The 27,317-nt window shown below is 36.4% G+C and overlaps 1 protein-coding gene and 1 pseudogene across 8 annotated transcripts in view; both read left to right on the top strand.

The window, feature by feature from the left end:
• TP63 (tumor protein p63) overlaps positions 1-27,317 on the top strand; it is a 210,099-nt gene that overhangs the window by 135,534 nt on the left and 47,248 nt on the right. For all 8 annotated transcript variants that reach the window (XM_006925837.3, XM_006925835.3, XM_015599873.2 and 5 more), the window contains one exon: positions 1,158-1,412. In XM_006925837.3, coding sequence (XP_006925899.1) covers positions 1,158-1,412 — 255 coding nt within the window. The remainder of the gene's footprint in view (positions 1-1,157; positions 1,413-27,317) is intronic.
• Positions 14,102-14,220, top strand: LOC112474136 (annotated as a pseudogene).

Here is a 27,317-nt window from a genome sequence, read left to right on the forward strand (position 1 = left end):
CCTTTCTCTTTGCTTTTGGTTTGGTTTCCCTTTGTTAACCGGTAGAAACAATGAGATTTCCATGTGTCAAAAGGTTTTACAAAGGGAAAACTGTGCCGTAGGCTGGTTGCCCCTTTAGGAAATGTATCCGATTTGACTCAGGTTTAGGAATGACTTGAATTATCTGAGCAGGCTGGCAGTTGTGATGGCAGGGCAGGGCCCTGGACTCGGAATCAGAAGATTTGGTTTCAAAATCCCTACTCTGTGTATTATCCGATGCTTGAGCAAATTGCTTCCCCTCTATGATACTAATACCGTAAAGTTGTTTTGCTGAGAAGAAATTAATTAAGTCTTTCCATAAACATCATATTGAGTACTTTCTCTGTGGTAGGGCCCATTCATATAAACGCATCTGGCAGAAGAGCTATGTGAGCTAATGTACTTCTGCATTATATCAAATATAGAATTTATTCATAACTCAATGGTATGTCTTGTACATGTTCTACTCTAGAAAAGAATAAACTGCTATAAAGAAAATGAAAGAACAGATAAAAAAAATGTGGTTGTGTTTGGCTGATATACTCGCATGTTTCCTTTTAAAATATTTAGTTGCCTCTCCCTGGCCCTGCTACCCATGCCTCTCCAGTTCTTATGAAACTTGCCCTTGGGGTAAACTCTTGATACCCTGGGACAAAATTTAGAATTATAAAACTATATATTATATGTCCTATATACAATAATTTGGTGCTTAAATCCCCTCGAGAACATATCTACCAGGTGGTCTTTCTCATTTGAATACCACAGTAGAAGAAATAAAAAACGAAAAAGCAGGCAGTATTTATTCATTTCTAAAAATTCCTCAGCAGCTACTTAGTACTGGACACATTTGTCCTGTTTGTGAATAAGCACATATTCTACTTTCAAAGGCTCTTGAGAAGATCACACTCTCCAAAGGCTGCATATAAGAGCTGTGTGATCTGTGCAGGTCGTAACAAAACACACATGCCTGAAACTTCTCTGGTTTCTGTGTATTACAAATTGCTCATTTGGCCTCGAATGTGAAGTGCTACAGACCTGAGGTTGAGCTCTGCAGAATGCATACACCAAATGATGCCATTTTGTGGAGCAATGATCTGCAACTTAAATGGCTAACATTGGCGTTTCTGGGTGTCCTGCAGCCACAGTACACGAACTTGGGGCTCCTGAACAGCATGGACCAGCAGATTCAGAATGGCTCCTCGTCCACCAGCCCGTACAACACAGACCATGCGCAGAACAGCGTCACGGCGCCCTCGCCCTACGCGCAACCCAGCTCCACCTTCGACGCCCTCTCGCCGTCGCCAGCCATCCCCTCCAACACTGACTACCCGGGTCCGCACAGCTTCGACGTGTCCTTCCAGCAGTCCAGCACTGCCAAGTCGGCCACCTGGACGGTAAGAGCACTGGGCGCCAATAGATATACCATTAAACTTGACTGCCAAATACAAGGGTCTTCATCATCCCCCAGGGACTTTTCCACCATCAAAGCTTAGAGATCGATATTGAATCATGGAAAACTCCCTGTCCTCTAAGGACATTTAGTTTTTGAATATTTAACACTGAACCAGAGATGGAAAAAGTGCCATCTCTCTTGGGAAAGCCCGGATCTGGGAACCAGAGGCCTGTATTCTGACTGGCTCTTAGCAATTTCAGCCGATGTGTCCTTGTCTGTTTCGTGCTGTTGGAAGGTCCTTTGTGTGAAAGTTTTTGGAAAAATGTAAAGCATTATGCCAACAAGCATTATCATAATAATAGATATGTGCTTGCAGTCCTCAGAATGTAGAATAGTTACCAGTCATTATTTTGAGGAAGTAAATGTCACATTAAGGTATGATTTTAAAAATCAATAAAATCAAAACAAGAAATTAAAATCTCATTTTCTAAGCAAGGGCTAAATTTGTTTATACATGTAGTTTCTATAACATGAATCATGATTTATTGATACATGTATTTTTATTACATTTAGAAATATTTTTTCCCCAAAAAAGAGCCTCTAAAACTATCTCAGAATCCTGAATTAGTCCCAAAGTGTTCTGATTTAAAATATTTGAAAATTTTTTTTTCCATGTATAACTTTTCTAAGAGAATGTGGAAAATTTTTCAAAACTTCAAAAGGTACAAGAATGTTTATTCTATTTTAAAGTTTATTTTGTAATGTATTATAACATGAATAAAACTCAAATATAAGCAGAGCGGAAGGAGACCTACAAGACTGGTTTTAACTGGTCAAAGAATGCCCAAGACCAAGGTGACATGCTGTTTGTCAAACAATTTAATGTTTTCATGGATTATAGAAATGCTTCCAAATATCATCATCTCGTTGATAAAAATAGCTTTAGAATTTTTTTAACCGTTTTTTTCACTCTTTTTGGCAAATAGGTTTCTTTGGAAAGCATTTCTCTTTTTATGTTACAGTATCCAGTTCACTACAGCCTTTAATACAGTTGAACAGAATTTATGAATAATCTGCATTTGTGACACTACATATTAACATAATTTCTCATTTTGTCCTCACTTCTTTAGGACCTTGGTAGCACATGTTTTTAACTCCTATTCTTGTAGTGAGGAAAGCTGAAGAATGTGGAGGTTAGGTGACATCCCTAAAATTAACAGAGGCTTTTGTGTAGTTGGACCTGTTTCTGAGTCTGCCCTAGACCACTGGGTTGTGTCCTTTCTTCCTCTTTTCACCATTTCAGGTCAGGGTGTCCAAAAATAATTTTAAAAAATTATTTTAGTGCTCTTGGTTAATGGTTTGAGAAGCAGTTCTGTCATGGTTCATATTTCAACCATAAAGTCTAAGTATTAGTTTAAAACTTAATCTCTCTTCTAAGCGTTATCAATTGTGTAAGAATCTTTAGTCTCTTTTATAGTAATAATCTTGGAGATGGACACTAAAGGTGAGTCAACTTAGAGACCATAGGCCTTAAATAAATATAGATTGATCAGTCTAAGTAATCTTTTGCTGAAAAAACCATCAAATAACTATTTTATAAGTGGAACACCGATGTGTTTTAGAATAGGAGTCACCAGTTTGGATGTTTGCAATCACTGATCTTCAAGGCTGACCATTTCTTCTTTGGCATACTCAGGCAAGGCTCCACTATATTAAGAGTAAGCACATCTGAAAGGATGATGGAAATATTGGGGCCACTAATGATTAATTACTTTCCTTCTAAAATGGTTTAAGAACCATAAGGATGGAGCTTGATATAAGTACAACATTAAAATTGGTCTTTCTTCTCTCTTCCTTACCACCTCCTCCTACAGAAATCTTAAGGCTTTTTTTCAAATTTAGCACAACCCTCAACCATCTTTGATCAAAGCCCCTCTCTCAAAGAAGTAAATTGTCTCACGAAAAAAGGCTGGAGATTTTTACCTAACTGGTAGGTTAAAAAGAAAAGAAAATATTTTGTGGAGCACACCGGTAAAGTTTCTTGACCTATGGCAACAGTGATAACAGTATCCTGAGAAAGGGGGTAAGCACTATGGTAATGGCAAAGAGGACTGAGTGGGAGCCAGAAAATCAGGCTTCTTGTCTCGATCATGTTTGTGACCTTCACTTCATCTTCCTAGAGTTTAGTCTGCCTCTAATGAAGACAAGAATGAGTATGGTGAAACCTATTCTCTTAATGTGAGATGTTATACACATGTTATTAATAATCAGCATAGACCATTTTTAGGACAACTTAGGTTCAAATCAGGTATTTTGCCTGCCATTAATGAGTGACCTTAGTTAAGCTGTTCTGTCTTTCCTGGGTTTCTGTTCAGTTGTTTACCATCTACCATATAGATTTTACAGAATAAGCTGATTAAATGAGATTTCCATTCTTTCCTAGTAGTGTATCACATGGTCGTTATATTTTTATTCAGTTCTTTCTTGTTCACAATCATTTATTTTAGGCCCTGGTGCATTTCTTCTAAATCTAGCACACTTGAACTCTATCTGAGTAGCTACTGAAATCACTTGACAAGATGTAAGTTCTTAGCCTTCGACACCAGTGTCTTATACATAGAGGCATCTAACTCTTCGACCCAAATTATATATCATTAATTTATGAGTAGGCCTCACATTTTTAAAGTGTTTTCTCATATATTTATCTTATTTGAGCCTCATAACCAAGGCTGTATCCCAGTCTTATAAAGAGACATCAAGACGTATTAGTTACATAGCTAATAACAAGCCAAGGAGAGAGAGGAACCCAGGCCCCCCTCACTCCCAGTTCAAGTCTCTCCACTGCCCTATTGAGACTGTCTTCCCTCTTGATTAATAGAAGGCACTGATGTACAGGGACAAGTACTATGGAGCCGAAGTCTAACTGATGGAGGACCTTTTTTCATGACATATTACACAACACCTAATTCTTAGGCATCTGTGCTGTTTAAAGCAATTTTTCAAAATAAAACACTATATTTTAAAACTGCCCACAAACTGGAAGCAGCAGAAGCAGCTGTCATTAGGAGTTGGCCACAGTTACTACATAGACTTCTGGTGATTCTTTAATAAAAATCTTTTTAGTACCATTTTATCACTTGTCATCCTTCCGTATCGAGATTTCTCTTTTAAGTTCTGGTTTTACTCAGAATTACTGCCAAAATACAATTAATACATTTAAAGCATATATGCATATTTCCTTTGCTTTCTCTATGTTTTAAATAACAAATGTGATTGTGTTTTCAGTTCCATAAAAATATGGTATTTATTTTAAACTTCTTCCAATGAAATAAAGTGAAGTGTGATAATGTTGTTCCATATTCTCTTTTCACACACCCAAATCAACACTGAATTTAACGTTCCATTTCAGACTTTCTTATTTCTGCAATGTAATTGCCACTAGTTATCAAGTCCTCCCCTTTAATTTAATGAAGTGCTGGTCTACTGTTGTAGCTGGGAATCATCAGTAATAGGACAGTTGACAGAATGATTATTTGGAAATGGCGAGAAACTAAGGTGCAGATTTCTACCCTGAAATTTACTAGCAGCATACGGGACCTGCCCACAGAATTCAATCTGTCTAAACCTCACTTTCCTCACCTACAAATGGGAACGCTAATACTTTCTTGTGAAGATTACGTGACATGTGTAAACTCACCTTCTAGCACTTGGCTAGTCATAGGCACACAAGTGTTTTTTGAGTCTGAATTGATATCTCTTTGTTTCACGAGTTTATTATAGTTTTGTTAAAGTTTCATTTGTACAACAAGTAATAATTTGAAAGAATGCAAAGCGACATGTCTTCTTTTTTTCCTTAGTGCTTTTGGGCTATTAGCATGTGTACTCCAGTCCCCAGGGACTGTGATATTATCCACTATCTAAATATATGAATAGATGACATAGGATGATAATGGTCTCTCCCATAGACAGACTTCTGCAGGCTGGCTGCACTCCTTCCCCAAGCCTGCCCGACCAGATTTAAGGACCTGTACACTTCCAGCATTTATTTCTTAGTTTTAATCTGCTATTTAATCTGTAGGGATACCTTTTCTATTCCACATGTTAAAGATAACAGTAAACCTCACTTACTGAAGCATCAGCATATTAATTTGTGGTGGCAAAGTACTGGAGGCAGCCTAAACACTCACCAGTGGGGAAACTGGTTCGATAAATTGTGACATATCCATATAACAAAATACTCTACGGCCATTTAAAAGAATTTCAAATATTGATTTGGAATGCTCTTGGCATTGCTAGTGAGAAAAAGATAAGCTTTCTATGGCACCTACTTGAGAATCGAGAGCCGGTGAGGACACTACTTCTGGGGGTAGAGTGTTTTCTTTTGCTCTAGTGAAGAGGCTTCTTTGTGAATATAGGTCAGTTTGTCTTGATTATCAGACTTGTACACCTTTGTCAGTTTTGAGAGCTGTTTTTTTTTTTTTTTTCCCCACAACCCAGGACACAGTATTATCTTTGTGCAAATACTGTGAAATCCTCAGGTTCGTGTTTTTCTGTTGTGCTCGCTTTGAGATAATGATCTTGGCCTTAGGATATATGGTCACTTTTTGCTGTTGTGTCTTTTTTCCTTCATAGACTTCAAGTTCTTGGAGAGCAGGCATCTTGACATAGTGTCCAGCACAATATCCAACATATAATAGGCCCTTAATAACTATTAAGAAACTGTGTTTTCCTCTTATGGTTAAAGGAAACAATTATAGTTCCAAGCAGTATCCTTCAGTTCTAACCTTGATTTGTTAACTGTCCATGAATTTGGTCCCTGACTTTCTTCTTTTGCCTTTCCTAATCATGCCAACCTCATGTCATGTATAGAGCTTTGAAGAATCTGACTTGAACAAATGGAGAGATTAGGGAGGTGGCATTTGAAAGAACAGCCAGTTCCCCGGAGAGTTTCATTGATCCCACCATATGGGTCTTGTAAGCTCCTCGTGGCTCCACAGACAGGCTGAGATGTGTGCCTGTGGCTCACCCTCCCTGTCATCAGGTTACCTGTAATGTAAGACTTCCAGAATAAGGCTGCCAGCTCTGCAGAAACGTAACACAAGCCAGCCCACTGCATGGCTCACTGGAATCTTGGGACTCTTAAGGATAGCTCATCAAAGGACATGATGTACAGACAAACTTTTCAATGATGAATATGATTTACCAGCTTCCTTTCACAAAGGAAACACTTCTCAAAGTTGGAGCCTTTAACTGAGGCTTGAGCTGGTCTGAAAATTGAGTGGCTGTTAGATTTCATCAATGAAGGTTGTGAGAAAAGTCAGTAAGTAGACTTGGCTCCTGCCATTGATACACTTGTTAATTATAACAAGGTTATTTTCACTTCTTGCTATAGCTGTCCTGTAAATCTCCCAAGATACATGTAGACGTGCCTTTTTGTGTTCCTCTCATGATGAATAACATTGAGCATATTCACTTATTATCCAAGCTATTTCTTAGTTCAGAATATTGAGGAAGAATGTCATAAATAAAATACCAGGAGATTTTTGGTGATGGTTCATGTTACTTTCTTAACTCTATGTTTTGGATTTATAAATGAATTTCCATTTTAAGAGATGCTGCAGAGGTGATATCCCCAGTTCAGGCCAGAATAACTTAATCAGCATGTTCGCCCTAATTCATTTAGATTGATTCTAGGTTAAGCCTGTTTCACCAAATCTAATGTTTATGCCCTCCTACACTATACCAAGTGGTTTGTTGAATGCATTTTAGAGTTTCTATTTAAAAGAAAAAAAAAATTATATTGATTTATTGCATCTAATATTACAAGAAGTAACTACCGACCAAAACATGAATGGCAAATTTGAACAAAGCTGGCTTTTCTTTTTCTGTTACAAGGTTAACAGCAAACACTTTTTTTTTCTTTTTTCTTCTTGTTCTTTCTCCTGCTCTTCCTCTTCTTCCTTCATCCTTCCCATTCTCCCTTTTCTCCTTTTTCTCTTCCTTCTTTACTCTGTTTTCATTAGTAGTGGTCAGTTTGGGGTTGTAGGTATTACCGGCCACCCAATATCTTGTTTTTTTCACTATAGCTTCGTTTTCTCAGAATGGTGGAATTAATATGGGAAATAATTCAATCACTGTGGAAATTTCCATCAAGAACAAGAATCTGATCACCAGACCATTTTCGTTCAGCAAATCACTTGGGGAGTAAGGAGACAATAAAGATGTGTCAAATGGTGAGAACAGGGATGGTGGCAAAATGAGCTTACATACTCTGTCTACAGTTGTATCTGCTTTGCAACCTCAGCCTGTTGTCATGGGATAAAGTAAGCCTGGCATTAAAAGATGACTTTTTCAAGAACAGCTAGACACCTGGATTTTCACATAATATCCCTGTATCTTTAAATGATAGTAATTTTTCGAGGTACAGCACTACAGACCAAACAAAACAATAGGCAGACTGAATGCCATTCTTGCAATATATTAATGGTGACAAGGAAAATAATGTTTAAATAAAATAACTGGAAACTAGAGCAAGCACCTAAGAGAAAAACTACTAGTAAATACATCTCATTTAGAAATAATACTTATTTATTTCAAAAGTTTTATAAATTAATCTCTTCCTACAAAAAACTAAGCAATACATTATCAATGTAGATTTTTCTCAATTTGTTTTCTTGTAGTAAATGACCTTCTTACTTTCACATTTCTATAAATTTTTATTTTATAAAAAAATAACTGTATACAGTATTGGATCCTTTGCCTAAAGGATCTTATTTGTTTGTTTTTGTTTTTGTCATTAGAGAATTTATGGATCTCTGTAATTTAACTAAAATTAGCCAAAACTGTAATCAGAAAAGGGCAATGAGATTTAAAGGGCTTCAAATCAATTTTCTCGGCCCACTAACTGATGGCTTATTTTTAATTGGTACATAGAGAGTGTGCAGAAACAAAAACCATCTGAAAATTGAGGTATAAACAGAGAATAATGTCATAAGAATTTTAATGACTCCAGAAAAACCGTATATCATTAAGCTCTACAAGATATCCCTTAAAATTAGCCCTGAGTAATGTGTGCTGTTTACTGTGGGATTGTTGCTCTTGGTGCATTCCCACGTGTGAGCTTTGCACCTTCTCCTGTTTGCCTCCCCCAATATTTGCCATTTCCATTGTGTGACCAAGTCTTGCAATAATATTTCCCACCCCTTCTGGTGGAGAAGGGCAGATGTATTTCTCTCAGGAAAGGTATTTAGCAATCAGCTGTAATGTCATGAGTAAAAGTAACTGCATATAAAATAAATCCTCGTAGTTTTTTTTATCAGCAGCAATTAGTATGTCTACTCAGGCCACTGGGACTAGACGGATACTTGAGATAACATAGCTTTCTGCCCAACAACTTCCAATTCTTTGGGATTAAAGAAGAGTTTATTATAAAATAGAAAGGTAAATCTTAGACTCTTTGAAGCCCTGCACATGTTTTGTAGACATGGAATGGTTTTTAGAATGAGGGGTCCTGTAATTAGGCACACAGAGCCTAAAGATAATGATCTTAGCAGCTGTCTCTTCCATGGATCTTAATAATGATTACCACCCCTTCATCAGGTTCCCCTCAGCTGAAATTTAAAAGAAAATTTGTGGTAGCCAGCGACCCTGGGTCCAATTTATTGTGAGATAAATTAGGGAGGAATTCTCACTTTACAAACAAAGTGAACCTTCTCGTTTTAGTTTTAATCTAATAATGAAGACTTATGATTTCTTTGTGGGGGAAAAAAAAAACAGTACAATTTGCCACCTTATTATTATATTAGAAAGGTCTGAAGAACTTGGAACAGCATTTCTAAATGTTTTACACAGAATTAATACTGAATTGTCAAGTTCATCAAACGTGTTTCTTCATGGGTTACTCATTTAGTTTTTATTTTTGTTTTATCTTTTTATGCTGTTTAACCAGTATAATTTGCCGTAAATCTTATGAAAATGTGACAAATAAGCTGAGGACACCATTTCAAAAGATTTTCTTTGAGTAGTTTTCAAGTTATATTAAATAGGAAGAATAATGATTACTTAAGAATTCTCATTTGAATTTGAGAAGTCATCTGACAGAAATAGTGTGGCTCATGAAATAGATTAGAACACAGGACTCAGAAGGACAACTTTTACGTACTAACAAGCTATGTGATCCTGGGGCAAGTCACTCAGTCTTTTCTGTCTAAATGGGTATTGTAATACAACAGGTCCCTGAACAATGTCATTTCGTTCAAAGTCATTTCATTACAACATTCATAAGATGCCATCAGAACTTAACTCTCGTTCATATCAATTAGCCTATGGTAAGACTGGTTTTGTTATACGTCATTTCACTGCAGTTCCAAGAAACCTGTTGATGACGATGATAAGGGAGGACTTACTGTATTTACTTGGCAGAATTCCTGTGAGGCTTAAAGTTTATGAAGTACTTTGGGAGCCTGAGAGATGAAGCTCTAAAAATACGTTATTATCTTTTCTGGGATTTTTATTTTTAGATTTACATGCATAAATACATGAATACTGGATCATTTCTATGCGTACGACTCAGGCAGTTTTCTAAGCTTTTCCATTTACAAGCAGACATTAAAGGAAACGATATTGATATATAAGTCCTGGGAAACAAATATGAAATGAAAATATATAATATATTGTATGCATATATATGTATATTTAAATGCAAAATAATTTTTTGTTAAAAGTTGTTTAATTGGGTCTTGCAACTGTTAGTTACTTTTTTTCTTAGAGTCCCAGTGTTTTATTGGTAACACTTCAGCAAACCAGTAATAAAGTCGAATTGTGATCATTTTGATTGGTTCGTGAAAGGAAACTTTACTTTAAAAAAAATGCAAAATAATTATGCATATTTATATAAATAAAAAATGTTACTCTAGTTGAGTAACAGAAGAGTTAATTTACAATAATTATAATTTGGGCTAGAAAGATATTCCTTCTATCTCCCCCTTCCCTTGCTTTTTTCTCTTGTGTTTGAGATTTTCACATTCATGAATAGAGAGCCTTGATATTAAATAATATAAATTGCCTCTACAGTATTATTTTTTTACTATTTTATATTCTCGGAAAAATGAATTTTATTTTCCCACAAGAACAATGTTGTAATTACAGATTACATTTCTGACCAAGGGATCGTCATCAAGTAAGTCATAGATATGATTAACTCTATGTCATAAAAGCAAACTCTGACTGCTATAAGTCACTGTAATAATTTAAAATAGCAAAATGTTTCTCATAGCCCTATAAAATTTGCTTAAGTATCTGTGTGCTTCGACATATGTGTATTAAGTTTACTTAAACAAAATCTTAACGTTGTTTTTATAAACTTATCTAAAACTGATATGCTAATATAATTAACATTTTAATTAACATTTGCCATGCCAGAATTTTGATGCATTTGATGTATAATAATTTTATGTTTCTCAAAATTTTCTCTAGGGAAATTAGAATCAATACTTATATAACTTATACTTATTCCTGTTGCTAAGAATGATGCTGGGGAAAAAATTTATAGTACAGACCATTTTTTAAGAGATTGAATCAATTTTGGTATTACTTATAATTTTACTTACTAAAGAAAAGAAAAACTGGATATTATTGAATTCGAAAATAATAAGTTTTGTGTGTACCTGCCATTGCACTGTCTAGTAGTTGTCTTGAGAGAAGAAACCATCCCCTAAGGCAGCTGATTTTGAGAAGGGCTAGAAGTGCCAATAGAGAGAGTTCTGTTCCTTCGCCTTGGTGATAGAGAATATTTAAGGACACAAAATTTGTATTAGATACGGGGTTGATGCTTGCCTTTAAACACTATCTGAGTTTATCACCTACACCCACTCTTCTAACCTTTCTTTACAAAACCATAGAATAAATGGGTAAGGCCTTTGGAAAATGGTGTTTAGTTGATAATCAGATAAAGCAAATTGACCAACAGGTAAAATAGAAAGTATTTTTATAATAAAATTTTGCAACAACATTTTCTATACTTCCACAGTTAGAATGGATGTGTAGAAAATGTATTCTATCGTGGTAATTAATAATTTCTTTTTGAACTAACCCACATAAATAAGTAACCTCTTTCTCTTTTGCTTATTTTCATGTCTAGAATGTATTAAAGTTAAATGTACAAATAAATGCACATTGCTTTAAGATGCTTTAGCCTAACTTTATTCCTTTTGAGTTTAGGAAGATACTTGGCAAATAACTATTTTAATCAGTTCTTTAAAAATAAAATCATCAACTTCTAAGAGTTACCATGGATAACTCATTCATGGGCTTATGTTGTTCTTTCATAATACTCAAAGGTAATGGATTATGTTTTACATTATCTTCAAAGACTACAGTTTATACTTTTGTACATAAATGTAGATTTGGCATATATTTATGTTTTATGTCTGAGAATCATCATATAATTAAAAAAGAAAAAAAAAAACATTAGCTCACCTGTGCACTTTTATGGTGTAAGAATTAGAATGGCAGTTGATGGGGAACTTGAGGTCTAGGGAAAGGAAGATGTTTTGTTTTACTCAGCAGCAGAACCAGAAAGAAATACAGACTTTTTTCTAGTCTAGTTTCCTACTCAAGAAGCAATTAAATACAAAGCTATTTGTATAAGTTTCTATTATGTATTCATATTTCTTAATAGATTTCTTGCCTAACACTCCATTGTTTTCAGTTTCTTTACACACACACTGTAGACATAGGTTAAAAGGTAAAAGAAATGGGAACAACTTTCTTTTAAGTTTTATAAGTGTAATTATCATCTTAAATACTTTAGGGTTAGAGTGAGAATAAGAAGAGGATAATCAAAAGAAGAGAGGGGAAAGTGAAATAGTTTGTTAGAAAATGGTGAGTGGATTTTTCTATAATGTGCACACTTAAAGATCTAAATTGGGTATTTTCCAAGATACTTTTATAGCTCTGACACAGTATGTTTTCATGAACTTCAGTTTCGAGGAAAAGAGCCAAACCAGTTCAAATAGAATGTTCAAATTCAATCAAGAATCTTCACTGCTTTGATTACTACATTCTTTAGTTTACTGCTTCAAGTATAAGAACATGTTCTTATTCAGTTGTCTTAGGAGGATTGACTGAAATATTTCAGGAAAGGAGAGGAAAGGGACTTCTTACTTTCTTTTGCCTAGAAAGTCTTGTTCCTTTTCGAGAACTGTGCTTTTTTCCCCCCCAAAAAATATATTCTATACTATATGGTCTTATTCAATGAATATGATAAATGTGTCATTCTATATACTTTCTTAAAAGGCTTCAGAATTTCCAAAAAAGAATGTCTCCATGATTATCTAGCAGTATTTTAGTGAAATAAAGATAAGCAATAAAAATTTAAGGCCTCTTTCTTTATTTAGTAATGATGGTTTTATTCTGGTAGGTGTGGAGCTAAACTCTTTAGTCAGTGCCATAATGTAACTGAAGCAGTATTTTCATGTAGGAACATTTTTTGTTTGTTCTAAATGTTCTTTCTACCTGTTAGAAGTATTATTTTATTATAACTACTTTAAATCTAAGTTTTCCTTCCCACTAACTCAAAACATAACCTACCTCACAGAGCTTAGGTTTGATTCTGTTTGCCTTTGTACAGTGAGTATCCACATGTACTATAAAGAAATGACCAGAACTACTTGGATGTCTTTTGTCACTGGTCTCAATAGAGAGTCAACCGTGCTTACTATATGGAAAACAAATACTTAAGAACAAAGTAAATTAGAAGGGGAGGAATTAGAATGGATATGTTTTGCCTGGCTGCTGCCCACACTGTTATATGAACAGCTAGAGAGGTTACATCCTTCTAAGACTTGCTTATAAGCATTTCCAACCTAACAGATTTTTCTTTTTTCAACGGTTTGAAATTTGTTTTGAAGTTGTCGCTTGGGCATATGGTTATGGGGCATAGATTAGCTCCTAATTTATTGCTTTCTTAATTTATTTGACATTGGAATTTTAGACTTCAGAAACAAGCAATTTAATACTTTGAAACATTTAAGCAGACTAGGGAATGATCTTTTTTTCATAAATTCCTGAATTAAAATGAAAATGTTTTTTCAACTGCTAAATTATAACAAGATGTGATATAAAGTGTATAGTCTTGTAAAATATGAGTGATAACTTGTAGTGTATCTTTTTTAGTTATTTTGCAGAACTGCAAGTTATTTTGTGACAATCTTAATGTTTAGCTCTCCAGCATATCCTTGCCTCTTCTTGAAAGCAGAGACTGTGGCTCTTTTACTAAAGGACAAACAAAAGTGCCTAAGGAGGCAAGGTGATGAGTGGAAAGAATTCAAGCTTTGTGGTCAGATAGACCTGGAGTTGAATTCCACCTCTCTCTATCTATGTGGCCTTGGGCAAGACACTGTCTGTAGGGCAGCTTCTAAATGAGCTAATACATCTTTGGTAGTAATATTATTGGTAGGATTGAATATAATGAATGTAAAGTGCCTCACACAATGTCTGGTAGATGGTGGTTTCTATTAGGCTGGATCATAATTTAGGAATTAGAATTTAGACTAAACCTGCCCCAACTCAGAGTTATTGGGAGCTGTAATAGGGTTATCCTCCTTATGGAATAACTTTAGCTTCTAGTGCCCAGCCTTCCACTATGTGGAGGAGGTGATATATTAGGACAGTACTTTAACACTTTTACCCTACTATGACCATGCTACCCTGAACAAGCCCGATCTTGTCTGATCTCGGAAGCTAAGCAGGGTCAGGCCTGGTTAGTACTGGGATGGGAGACCACCTAGGAAGACCAGGTACTGTAGATGTAAAAATAAATAAAATAAGGGATTGTAAGCCGACAAGGTCCTTGCAATCTGTGAAGTCAACCAAAGTTTGCCTCACCTAAAAAAGAAAAATTAAATTAAAATAAAAAATAAAACTTTTACCCCAGCTAAGAGCAGAGGAAAATGAATGTCTACTTTGGATGTCCTGAGGGTGTACGCTGTAGTGTTCGATAGAAGACATATAAGTTTTTTTTTCTATAACATTAGCTCAGTTTTGCATTTTATTATAAATATATTGATTAAATATAAATGTTTCCTCCCCTCATTTCAAAAATGTCTTTAAAATTGAAGTTCCAGGAAGATGAGTAATATTTATCTCATGACTTTGAGTTATAGTCAGGCACACTGCCATGTATACTTCTGATGCACAAGTATCTCAATTTTTTAAGAAGAGCAATTTTGAGACAAATTAATGTGATCTGAGATCACTGGGAGTATTTATTTATTACAGCCACAACCCAAAAAAGACTAGGACCCAAGCTATGAAGTGATGCTATTGTTAATCAATTGTGCAGAGCTTCTTATTTATTGCCAGCTTCCTTGGAACTAACCACGTCTTAGTCTTGTTTGGAGAGCCCCAGAGGGTGCAATTACCACAAAAGAGGATAAGTCACAAAGAGGCAGATTCCAGCTCAAAATGAGAAACAGGGTTCTCTAGGGATAGGATGCACTGCCGCCAGTTGTAGTGAGCATTTGGCTACTAGAAAGTGTGAAAATAGAGGCAGGCAAGACCCTTGACTCAGGTTTTAGATGAGTGAATGAATTCTGAAGTTCCCTTTGAATTGTAAATTCTGTGCATCCAGAAGAAAAGTTTTTGTGGCTAGAAAGAAAGAGGAGGACAATTAGCCTACTTTGTGTCAGGAGGTCATTTATGTGTGGAATAGAGTTGACTTTCCAGACTGGTAAACTGGTAGTAGGAGCAGCTGAAGTAAAAATGCAAAGGCAAGCCTGCAATACTCTTTCCAGGACAGTGACTCTGCTTTTCTGCCTGGAGCTACGGTCTTATATAGGAAACTGTAGAAAGTAAGGCTCAAAAGGTAGGATGGGGCCAGCCAATGTCAAGGCATTTGGACTATATCCCACGGGCTGTGTGATGACACCGAATACTTTTTGAGCAAAGGAATTATCATGTTCAGATCTGTATATTAAGCCAATTAATCCAGTAGTCTATGGATGTTAGTTGGAGAGACAGTGGAGTAAGAGAAGCAGTTTGGAAAATGCAGTAGTGCGGTAGTGCAGACACAAGATGATGGGGCTGAACAGTCACTCAGTTATGTAGTGCACTCAGTATGCAAAGGACAGAAATGGAACAAGGCAAGTGTCAGTTGCTGAAGTCACTGCTTCCAGGGGCTGCATAGGAAGGTAGAGAGGGGGATTAGAGAGCCAGGGAAGGAACCGAAATGAGTAACTATCTTACTAGAGGAGATCTATTAGTAAAGAGTTGACAGCCATTTTCTGGGACCAATGCAAATCGTTTAATCTCCCTGGTGCCTCAGTTTTCTCATTTTTAAAAGGGAGATAGTGATGCCTACTGAGCAGGGTTGTTGTGAGTTTCAAATGGGATGATAAAGGGAAAGTGGTCTGTAAACTCAGAAGTCTGTTCCTGTGCAAATTGCTACTGTTGCCTTGGGACAGAGACAGCAGGTAAGGCTTGATGTTTCCTGTCTTGCAAAATTAACATCCACATCCTTTCACCTGGGGTCCAAGCCTAATGTTCTGGTTAAGCGGGATGATTCATATCCAACCTATTTCAAAACTTCCTACCACGTTCTCTCACCTCTGGTAATAAAAGCAAGAAATGTATTAGCTCCCAAACACTTGACCCTGCTGCCTTTCCTCTCCCCCTGAGGAGAAACACTAGTAATCTGTAGAACAGAATTCACACTCTTCTCCTGGACTGACTGGAATGGCTGGCTGTGGGAGATAAAGACCTTTTTTTTCAAGGCTCTTCTAATTGGGGTGTGTTGCAGTTGCTTCCCTAGGGAGACCGTTATTTTCTCGTTAGGGTGGCTGCCATCACACAGATGACATTGCTGCCTCTCTTTTTTTTTACAATATTGAATCACAGATACAGTAACATCTGTGCCTAGGTCATAAGCCATCACTCCAGGGACTGATTTCCCCCTCAAAGCAAGGTGAGGGGAGAGGCCCTTGTCAGAATTCTCATGACTGAATCACTGCTATGAGCTAATGTCTCCAGTCTTATGAGTCAGTGCTGGCCCAGGCATCCGTCTTGTAAGAAAAACGAAGACACAGTTAGACTCCCCTATCATCATGAGTCCGTGCAGAGGGAGGACAGTCATCAGATAGTGGCATTTTGGAATCAGATATTTGGTTCTTCTCCGTCAGGATGTAGAATGAGCATAAGAGTTTCCTTAAGAGTTAATAATAATATTTCTAAAACACTGTTATTTTTGTGTGTGTTTTGTTTTCCTTTAGGCAGAGTAGGTGAAACGATGTGTTTGGGAGATGAATGTTCTTGTAATAGGCAAGACGTAGCTTGCAGGAGAACATCTGTAACCAACCCATTCTGCATAAGATAGGGCCAAGACATGTTTGTGTTTTAGTGCCTGTTCAAGCATGTCTAATTTTTAAAAGATATATAAAGTTTTAGAGGATTCCCCTTAAAATGTTATTTCTTCATGTAAGTATATATATATTAGATAGCCTGGTAGCTAATATGTATATTTTTATGGTGTGTAAAAAAAAAAAAAAATCAATATGAAGTGTGTGTAAATATTAGGAATGTCAGGAGTAATTCATGAATGTACTTATTAATCCAGCAATAGGCAAAAAGAAATTGTGCTTTCCAAATTTTTAAATGTGATAAAGATGGTGTGCAAAGAATAACAAGAGAAGTACCTGGATATTTGCCCCCAGGTACTCAGAGGTCTTCCTCAAAACTTGACCAAAAAGAAAATCACAGAAGGGAGACAGAAGTGTATGAGGGAGAATAAGGTTGAATACTATCAATATCAATTCAACAACAGCATTTTTAATCGTCTCTACCCCTGTCTGCCCTTTGTCTTTATCATATATATGCATAATAGGAAATATTCTATGGGAGAGATAATGAGAAGCCTACTGGTATTTTTTGCTTGCTTGTTTTATAGATATTACTTATGTACCTTCTTAAATCTAAATGCTTTAAAAAGTAGTGATATTTTATGGCAGTGATCTACTTCTTGACATCTCTGGGTATGTGCTATAATTTAGCAGTCCCCAACCTTTTCGGCACCAGGGACTGGTGCTCCTATGAGAATCTAATGCCTGATGATCTCAGGTGGAGCTGAGGCAGTGATGCTAGCACTGGAGAGCTGCTACAAATACAGATGAAATTCCACTCCTGCTGTGTGGCCCGGGAGTTGGAGTTGGGGACCCCAGCTATAATGTGTAACAAACATTCAGAGTTCACAAGAAGGACTGATATTCTCCGCTACCCCTGCAGCTCCCCCTGTCTTCTCCTCCTCTTTCCCCTTCTTGCTTCTGTTTTGTTCTGTCAGGGACATGAGCTAAGTGGAGAAAAGGCAAAGAAAGCAAGAAAAGCATAGGAAATGGTAAGAAAAATTGTCAGGAAACTTCCAAACTTTAAAGTTTAGTGGTTCTTTTAAATAAAATGAATCTTTTGAGTTTTTAAAAGGGAAGCTAGTGTAATGGAAGTTTTCTTGCCCGTAAAGCCAAATCATTTATGTTTTCTGAGGCATTTACAAATACTGTATGCAGAGGCATTTTAATGAATCTAGGTTGATTATATTATATCAGTTTCATGGAAAAGGTATTAGTTCACATCCAGAAACTCAATTTCCCTTTTGTTCATATAGACTTTAAAAATGATTTTATGGACACCAAAATGCTAACAATTTGTTTCTCTAGAAAATAAGACTATGCATATTTTTCATTTTAACTATTTTTTATTGTTCTATTTTTAACTTTTCTTGGCATTTCAAGATACATACAATTTTTTATTTGAGGGAAATATTAATAAAATAGAGTATAAAGGAAGTATATGGAAGTAAAGAACTGAAGGAAATACCCCAGTAAAAAGATAAGGAGGATTGTTTCTAAATACCAGCTATGTAGGGGAACTCGGTAATTACATGAAGACAGAGTATGTCAAAATGTTTTTCTAAAAATTAGAAATATTTCATCTTTTCAGAAACCTCAGGATTACTATACACCCAAACTGGGATGACCGAGTATACACTTACCATGGCTCTCATAAGATTTCCCCAACAGGTGCTTTGTATGTTTTGTATTATATGCATGTGCACACATACTCCTCCATGCCTTTGTTGAAGCTGAGTTGAAGACCCCATGTCATTTGGTCTTAGTTGATAGAATTTACTGAACCGCGCACCTTTAGTTTCAAAGTACATTTCTTGAGCACCAAAAGTTGCACTTTGAAAGAAAATAGGCATAACTCCACAATTTACTAGTTGGGGTGACTAAGCAAGTGACCAGAACCCTTTGAGACTCAATTTCCAACTCTTTCAGGTGTAAATAGTCACTCTTGCAAATTATTGAGAATGCAATGTGTGAAGCTTGTAGTCACTGAGCAGGCCCTTAATAAATTATGCCAGTTACTATTACAGCTAGACACTGTAAGGTAATCATATTATAGATATGTTAGCTCTTCTTCAAAGAGCTCACTATCTATCAGAGCAAACTGATAAACTTAGCTGTAATTCAGTGTGACAGGTGCTATAATCTGTCTGGAATGTCCCCCTACCCACCACCCTCCTTATCTGCCAGGCAGACTCAGACTCATCCTTTAAAAGTCACTGGAAGTCTTAATTGTAAATGAAGTCTTTCTTCGTTGCCCCCTAGCCCCAACACACACATACTTTCTCAGGAGTTCCTTCTCTCGTGTTCATTACTCTCTGTACATATATTCAGAATCACAGTATATGGCATGCCTGTCTCACTATCGCCCTGTGATTTGAGGCAGAAGCTTTGTCTTTTCATCTCTCTATCTTAGTGTTGGAACATATAATGGTTCTCAACAAATATTTGTCAGATAATATGCCTTGTCTGAACAAAATGTGATGCAGCACAAAAAACAGACTGATTTACCCAGCTTCACAGGGAACTTGACACTTAAACTTGGTTCTCCGAAGATGGGGAAAAAGAGAAAGGACATTCTGGGTAGAGGATCCAGGTGAGGAAAAGTATGGAGACATGAACATGTTGTGTAAATGTAGGAGTAGGAAACAGTGTGGTGTGCCTGGACCACCCAGTGCTTGTTAGAACAGGAAAGGAGCAGAAAATGAGGCTGGAGAGAAGTCCATAGAGCTAGACTGAGAAGGACTCAAAATCATACTAAGGAGTTTGGCTCTAATCTTGCAGACACTGAGGAGACATGGAAAGACTTTGAGTAGGAGGGATGATATCATATTCTACTGGAGGAAGGTAACTGGAAGCAGTGTGGAGGTAAGAAGACTAAAGCCAAGGCAGCCGATTGGGAGGCTGTTGCAATAATTCAGATAAGAGATGAGGGCAAGGAGAAATGAAGGTGACTATGGGGTCAGGAGTCGATTTGCAGTATATATTTCAGAGTGAGAAACCCACTTTCCATAATTGGGATTGTTTTGTATCATTCTACCATAGTATCATTTCCTACACAGTTATTTTAGAACTGCATCTTATCAGTACTGCAGTATCAAACAAGTCAAATGGTATATCCTCAAATGTTTGGGAGTTTGGGGTTCAATGCTTTACTTTCTTCTCTTAGGATTAGTCTTGGCTGTTTATCCTGCTGCTTTGCATATGAGAGGACCCATATGACTGTAGTTGGCCAGATAAAGGAACACTCTCTGTACTCTCTGGCTCTGCCTTGCGTTGGAAATGTCAGGAGTTGGGTGGGGAAATGTCAGAAGTTTTGAGTGAAGAAGGAAGACCTCTGGCCAGGGAGCCAGTGACTGACTTAATGGCTTTGGCCAGGCCATTCTGCTGCTTTGGGCTTCAGTTTTCTTGTCTATGAAAGAAATATATTAGACTAAATCCTTAGGCCTTCTTCCTGTTTCTTCTCCTACACATACAGTTAACACTTCTGGCCTTTTACTGGATAAAAATAATATTTCTAAAAGTGGCTCAAAGAAAATGGGAGAATCTTTCACTTTAAGCATTAAAAAATATGCTAATAAAAAAATAGCAATGCTATTTTATAAAATCAGTTAACTAGAAAAATGTATTTGTTCTTTGACCAATGGTTGATCCTCAGTGAATGTTCAGTGACTTCATTTATAAAATCTTTTCATTCTTTTTTTGCTCAACATTAAGAGATCGTGAATTTTTACAAAGGATATTCACTGTTAATTAACTATTTCTGTTTTTCCTGGTACCCAAAGAGGGATTCAAAATGCTTGACAGATATCATATTTCTAAATCTAGCTATAGGAACTGGACCAAGAGAGAAGACTGTGAAAACCTGCCTGGAGACTCATATGAAAAGAAGAATCAGGAAATCAATTAAATGTTTCTTCCTGCTTTAGTGCCTGCAACATGCTATTTCTGAGAAGTATACTATGGAGATTGGTCTAATTGATACTAAATATAATATGATTAAGAACTTTAAGCATTTATTTTGAAAGCTAGATCCACGCAAACAAAGTAGAATCTGACTACCATTTTTAGAGAATTTGCTCCCCCTTCTCCTCCACCTAACTATCTGACTCAGATATTAAGAGAGAGAATGGAATAGCTAGAGAAGAGTGCATGCATTATTTTAAAGCTATAACTAGACAGTATTTGGAACAACTTCCTTGAAAAATATTTCATTATAGTTCTGAATTCAATGTCAGTGATTTTTATTCTGCTCTGACAATTTTCTACAAATATCTGTCCTTTTAATCCTTTAATTAGCAAACCAAAAATGTAACCTTAACTTTTTTCAACCAAGATAAACTATTTTTCTGGGGTAAATTTGTATTTATTTTACAGACATCTGTTTTTATACAATTTAGGCATTGTTAATATTGGTTAAGTATTAGCCACACTGTGAACCTTCATTTTCTTGGACCCTAGAAAGAAAGGCAAGTAGACATTTACTAGGAAGATTAAGTAAGATGGAAGAGTGGGCTTCAGTTAGAAAATATTAAACTATTGTTGACACAAAGATAGTTCAGCATATCTGGAGTTTGGATTTTAAATCTGACAAAGAATCTGGGTGGTGAACAAAGCTAGACCTTTATGAATTGTAGTTAAGAGCTACCCTTTTAACAGTCTGTCACAGTTCCTGATACAAAGGATTGATAACTTTTGAGTTTGAAAAACAAAACAAAAAACCATCTACATTTCTATTTGATTTACTGTAACTCTCATTTTTGTGGCAAAGGCTAGGGACAAAGTTCATTTTACCAAATAAAAAAATATTCTGAAATCATCTGGAAATTGGATGTCAGCATTCATTTTATTTGAGTGAAAAACTTCAAGTTTAGTAACAAAAGTTGAAAACATTGGCATCATTCCTGTTTATAATAATGGGTTTGTATCACAGACCTCAGTGATATATTTGTTAATCTCAAGTATAGTTTTCCTTTTACTTATTTTAAATAAGTGTCATTTCCTCTTACATAACATGCAGTTATGTTGTTCTTTTTTTATTATGCTTACCACTTAAGTGAAAGATGGATAAGGTAGGGTCCCCCTCTAGAATTGCATAGCCTTTTGGTAGGGAAGACAAATGGAGACCAATAATTATAATAAAAGATAAATTAATATACATCACAAGAAAAAAAATAAAGGCAACTTTTCTCTAGGGCTTTGAAGAAGTAAGAGTATGTGGACATTCAGTAAATATTGTTGGAAGAAAGAAGTTAATATAAAAGTAGAATGAGCATCACCTACAAGGTCTGGAGCAATAGAAACACAAAATAGTCATGTAGAATTCGATATGGTTTAAAACATTGTGTAAAATTGTCCCTCTGCAGTACTAGGGAAATGGGAGAAAAAAAAAAAAAGAAAAGAAAGTTCCTGTACCAACTTTTTCTGAATGAGATGGCCAGAAGTCCTAACTCAGAGGAGTAGCCTGTTTCTCTTCTCTGAACGGTTTCCTCTTTCAGTGTCAATGCTGCCAACTTCCCCTGAAATGAAAACCGATAGGGATTTCAGAGTCTGGTTAGGTGAGAACAGGTTTGTACTACCAGTGACAACAAAAATCCTTGTAATTTTGATGTGGAAGAGAGTTATTTAAATCTGCCATTGGAGGTTCTTTGGCTTCTGAGTTCTTTCTGTGCCTATTAAATATTTCCACTTGAATTGATTAGTTATCTTTTATTATTAACTTTCCACCCAATTGATTGACTTAAATATAAATCTGTTACAGAGGACAGTGTAAGTAGGCAGAAAGTTTCACAATTCTCTTTGAGGATATTTCTTAAATTGCCATTTAAGTAACGTTTTTATTTATGTGTTTATTTTCATTTCCACGCTATCATTCGAGCTTCGCAACATTCAAAGTTCAGTGTCGTTGTCCTCATCTTCCTGTTGAGGATAGACACGTGGAAGCTCACAGGTGCAGTGAGGAGCCTGAGTCTCTAGACGGTGGAGTTAGGACTCTCATTTTCTGGTCAGCTGTTCATTTTACAATAACGGTGCAAGTCTGTTTCTAATCTACACTGTTTGAGCTCCTCTTCCTTTCTAATCTTATTCCTCTATTACAAGAGTACTGTAATTAAAGAAGTGGTGTTTGGCTGATTAGTAGTAGGTTTTAATTTGTAAGATACAGGGCTTGCATTTTAATTTTTGTCCTGGAACTTGGTGTGCCATGAAAGCTATCATTCTCTCATTAGGAATATGAATCTTCAGATGATGTGTGCATTCAAATTTCTTCTTCTCATTGGGTCTGACTAAGTGACTGGCTAATGGAAAATATGAAAGTTAGCTGAGACTTATCTGTCTAGGGCTTGATGGGCTATACTAGTCTTCTTATAGTCAACCCCAGGGACTGGCCAATGGAGGGCTGTTAGATCCAAAGTGCTGAATCCAAGGAGTTTGCTCAGGCCAACTTTTTTGAGTAAGTAGCTCAGCTACAGTAGCTCTGGTACACCTTAGGTAAAATAGCTGGAGCTAGAGACAGCTTAGCAGCTAAAGCCACAGGTTACACTAATGACATGGAAATGAAGAGCACAATAAAAAGTTGTCTGCCGCTTCCTTCATTTCCTAGTAAAACATAATGTTTGACTTAATTTTTTTTTTTTTTTTACTTCTGTCAGTATAATCAATTATGCTTATTCTCCTGTGTATGGTATTATAGCAACTGGCGGCCAACCCAAAATTGAGATAACGGAGATGAAATTGGGCAAGAACTCCATAAGGCACTTCACATTATAGCAACTGAATCATACAACACTTTTGCAAGGGAAGTGATTAATATTCACATTTTATAGATGCAGAGTAAATTACCTCTCTGGGTCTAAAGTCACCTAGCAGATAAATAGCAGACCTATACTCAAAGTCCAGGAATGAATGACTCTTGAAAGCAGGGCCCTTCTTACTAGTAGCTTGACCTTCACTATTTTGTATCTATTACTATTTTATAGCTGTGATTTTTGCCTGCTCAAATTTAAGTGCTTCTCATGGGATAAAGAGTGCAAGGGCAAAGGTGAACTGGATCTTTTCTTATTCCCTATTGGTATACAGTAAAACGAGAATCAGATTTGCTAAGGCCCTCCCTCATTCTGGTTCCTTTACTTTGTCCATGGGGTGGGAAAATAATATGATCTTCCATTCAGTATAAGCCCTGTATCACTCATTACTTAATTTCTGTTGCATTTCTCTGATCTACCTAAAACAAAGTATGGTTGGGTGTGGGAGGACAGTCGTGGTGATAGTGATGGCATCAAGAGGAAAAGAGGGCAAATGAGTAGGAGCAAATAAGCCTTTCAGACCAGGATGTAAATATCTTTATCTCTAGTGTAAAAAAAAGATTGTGACTTTGGCTTGAAAACTGCCTTCCCAATTGGTGATCATCTTTAGGATTTTGTAAGTACGGTGTCTTAATAATAAGCCCAACACCTCTCACCCAAAGAATGCAAAGTGCTTTGCAAACAGAACTCACAATACCCCTATGATCTAGGGACTTTTTTTAATGCCCCATTTTATAGACTAAGAGGTCAGCTCAAGGAATTCTGCTCATCTGTCCACATGGATAAAATAGATCAGGACTAAACATTTAAATACTAACTCCAGTTTCCTGTCTTCTTAGAAATAGACCACACTGAAAGATTAATCTAATGTCAAAGATTGCAGTTTTCTCTAATTTCCTTTTATTAAAAGGAAAACAACTTACTTAGTAGACATATTTGCGTAAAGGGTAGATCCAGAAACATTTGTTTTATTAAGACAATGGTACCTATTTTCCTTTAAAAAAAATAAAGAAATTTGAAATCTGCTCCACCGATTTCAAAACTAACAATTAGAAAAGGTTATCCTTTTACACTCTGCCATTTGTCTTCACATGAAGAACCATGAATTCAGTGTGGAAAATATTTTATTTTGAAAGGTGCACAGGAAAAAACTAATTGTTATGAAGAAGAATTTTTTCAGAACGCACATATCAATTACAGGTAAAAGGAAGAAAACAAGTGGGATGTGTGTGCGCATGTGTGTATGTGTGTTGCAGATAAAAACAGATTTTGCAGGTTGAGAGACATGACGATACTTGTAAGGTATGAGAGAGACAAGACCAGAGGCGCCGGGAAGCTTGACTACTGTGGAGTGCTCAGTTGAGACTTGTCTCTGCCCCATGGCCTGCAGCGTTTATGTGGAAATTGGGGACGCTTTTACTCGTTCCAAAGCCTTACCTGATCAGACCTGCCCAGGTTTGAGTTTGGGAAAAAAAGTGTTTGAAGTAAACAGGAAAATTACTCACCTTAATGATGTCTTTTACTGGCACTCACAATGCTTTGATAGTCTGACAGATTCTTTTTTTTTTTTTTCCTTAAGTTTTAGAGAGGAGAGACTTGGGGGAAATTTAATAATCTATTTGGAAAAACATAGATTCTTATGCTTAGTCACTTGCTAGCAAGGGGAGAAAAAGTAGGCTTTGTGCATTCATATCTATGGGCTTACTTCTCCTAATAAAGTCTAAATCAGGAATTTTCCATTAGGGCTTTCTACTGAAAAATCAACAAAACTACAAGTCCATTTATTCTGTGTACTTTTTGCACACATGTCTCCCGATCATACTGCTGATGTTCCCACAGAACAGATTCTTCCTAGTATTTTGGCTGTGAGTTCCAGAATATGTAGGTTGCTTTCATTTATTATGGTGATTAAGAACATAATCCAACTGGTTTGTTGAGAGTTCAGTGCAGCAACAGAGCAAGCACACCCTTTTTCTCCATCAGAAACACAATTCCTAAATCTCTGCACCTGAATCTCTGTCATGTTTTGGGGGAAAAAATTATATGCATGTTAATATTTTGTTCAAAAATAATACTTAAATGTTGATTTTATAAATGTGTTTTATCTTTCGGTTTTGCTAAACTGTTAAAGGATACACATTTTTAACTTTGAGAATGGAAAACTGAATCATGCATTTCTAGTCTAAAAAAAAATACAGATGGATGGTTAAATCTGATAAATTTCAGCTTCTAAAGCTAACAAACTAAAAAGGAGAAGAATACATTGTAGGTTATGAAGAACTTTAAAACAAGAGATCTTCGCCAGCTCTCTCCCCTTAGTCCTCGATTTGGAATACCTTGAACATTTTTTTTTTTGGTCTAAGTCCTAATTGGAAATTAATCAGGTGGCCAGTAAGAAAAAATGAGTGGAAATATTGACTATGATGTATGTATACCAGCCTCCTGGTGTCTTGGGTATAATGAGCATCATGAAAGCATTGCAATGCATTCTTACCTCATACATAGTCCCTGTTCTGTTAGCAGCCGTTCGCCTGCAATCAGAGCAAATCTGGGTTCAAACCATTATAAAGTGTTCCACTAAATGGGTTAGGAAAGATTTTGCCTACCTGTCAGCAGGTCTATGTTTGAAGCAAGTACTCAGAATAAACATACCTTTGGTCAAATGGATAGTATTTGCTGTTTTCAGGAGGTAGCATTCTTGATTCTATCCAATTCCTCATTCAGTAAAATGGCAATCTTGGAAGAAGAAATATTTTTTACTTGGTTCCTCTAAGGAGATAAATCAAAAATACATGTGCAAATTAGAATGTCAAAGAATCTCCCTTTTAAGAGTAAATTTTTCTATTTCAGTTGGTATATGATATGAAACTGAATGTGCCCAAAGTGTTGGAGGTTTACAAGAATCATCAGCATTTAATGGTAATTTCAAATGAAGAAAATGGAATTGTCTAGAAAATATCTTCTAGCACTGGGTCTAGCAGGCAGTTGGAAAGCATACCTGTTCTATGGTTGGACAAACCAAAAATGTTTTGCCCTGTGACCTATAGATATAGATGTAATGACATTGATTAAACAAAATGTTCCACTATCTCTCATCTCCCCACTCCACCCCCATGCCCTGCCAGAAGCCGAGTCGCTGGCATGTTGCTGATTCACTTTTGACAATATCTCTCATATCTATCCTCAATATCCCTGTCCCACAGCAAGCCCACATACCTCCCGTTTAGCTGGTGCAATTGGTCCCATCCCTGCTCATCCCAACACTTCATCTTCATTGTCAGGTAGAGGAGTCTTTCTAACGCACAGCTCAGACCAAGGATCATTGATGGGCCATTGTTGGTGACTGCTCACTGACCTCTGAGCATGTCATGCTCTGATCAAAGTGTTTTTTTTTTTTTTGGCCCAATCTCCCACTAATAACAATAATCTTCTGTTTGTAAAATACTTTATATTTTTCAAAACACACATGTACATATTATCGCATTTAATCCCTATAACAAATCTGTCAAGTTGGTAGGTATTACCCTCACTTCTCAAATGAAGAGTTATGTAACTTTTCTTGAGATTACACACCAGTTTGATCCTTCTGCCTCTGTGAGTATTGAGTTCCTCATAGTGAGCTGTGATTCCAAATACACACACTGTCCCACCACCACAGTTGATGTTTCACAGTCATCAGAAGATGCTTTTTGTTTTCCTTTTTCATCCCTATGC

Source organism: Pteropus alecto, unplaced genomic scaffold, assembly GCF_000325575.1.
Source record: "Pteropus alecto unplaced genomic scaffold, ASM32557v1 scaffold88, whole genome shotgun sequence".
NCBI classification, from domain to species: Eukaryota; Metazoa; Chordata; class Mammalia; order Chiroptera; family Pteropodidae; genus Pteropus; species Pteropus alecto.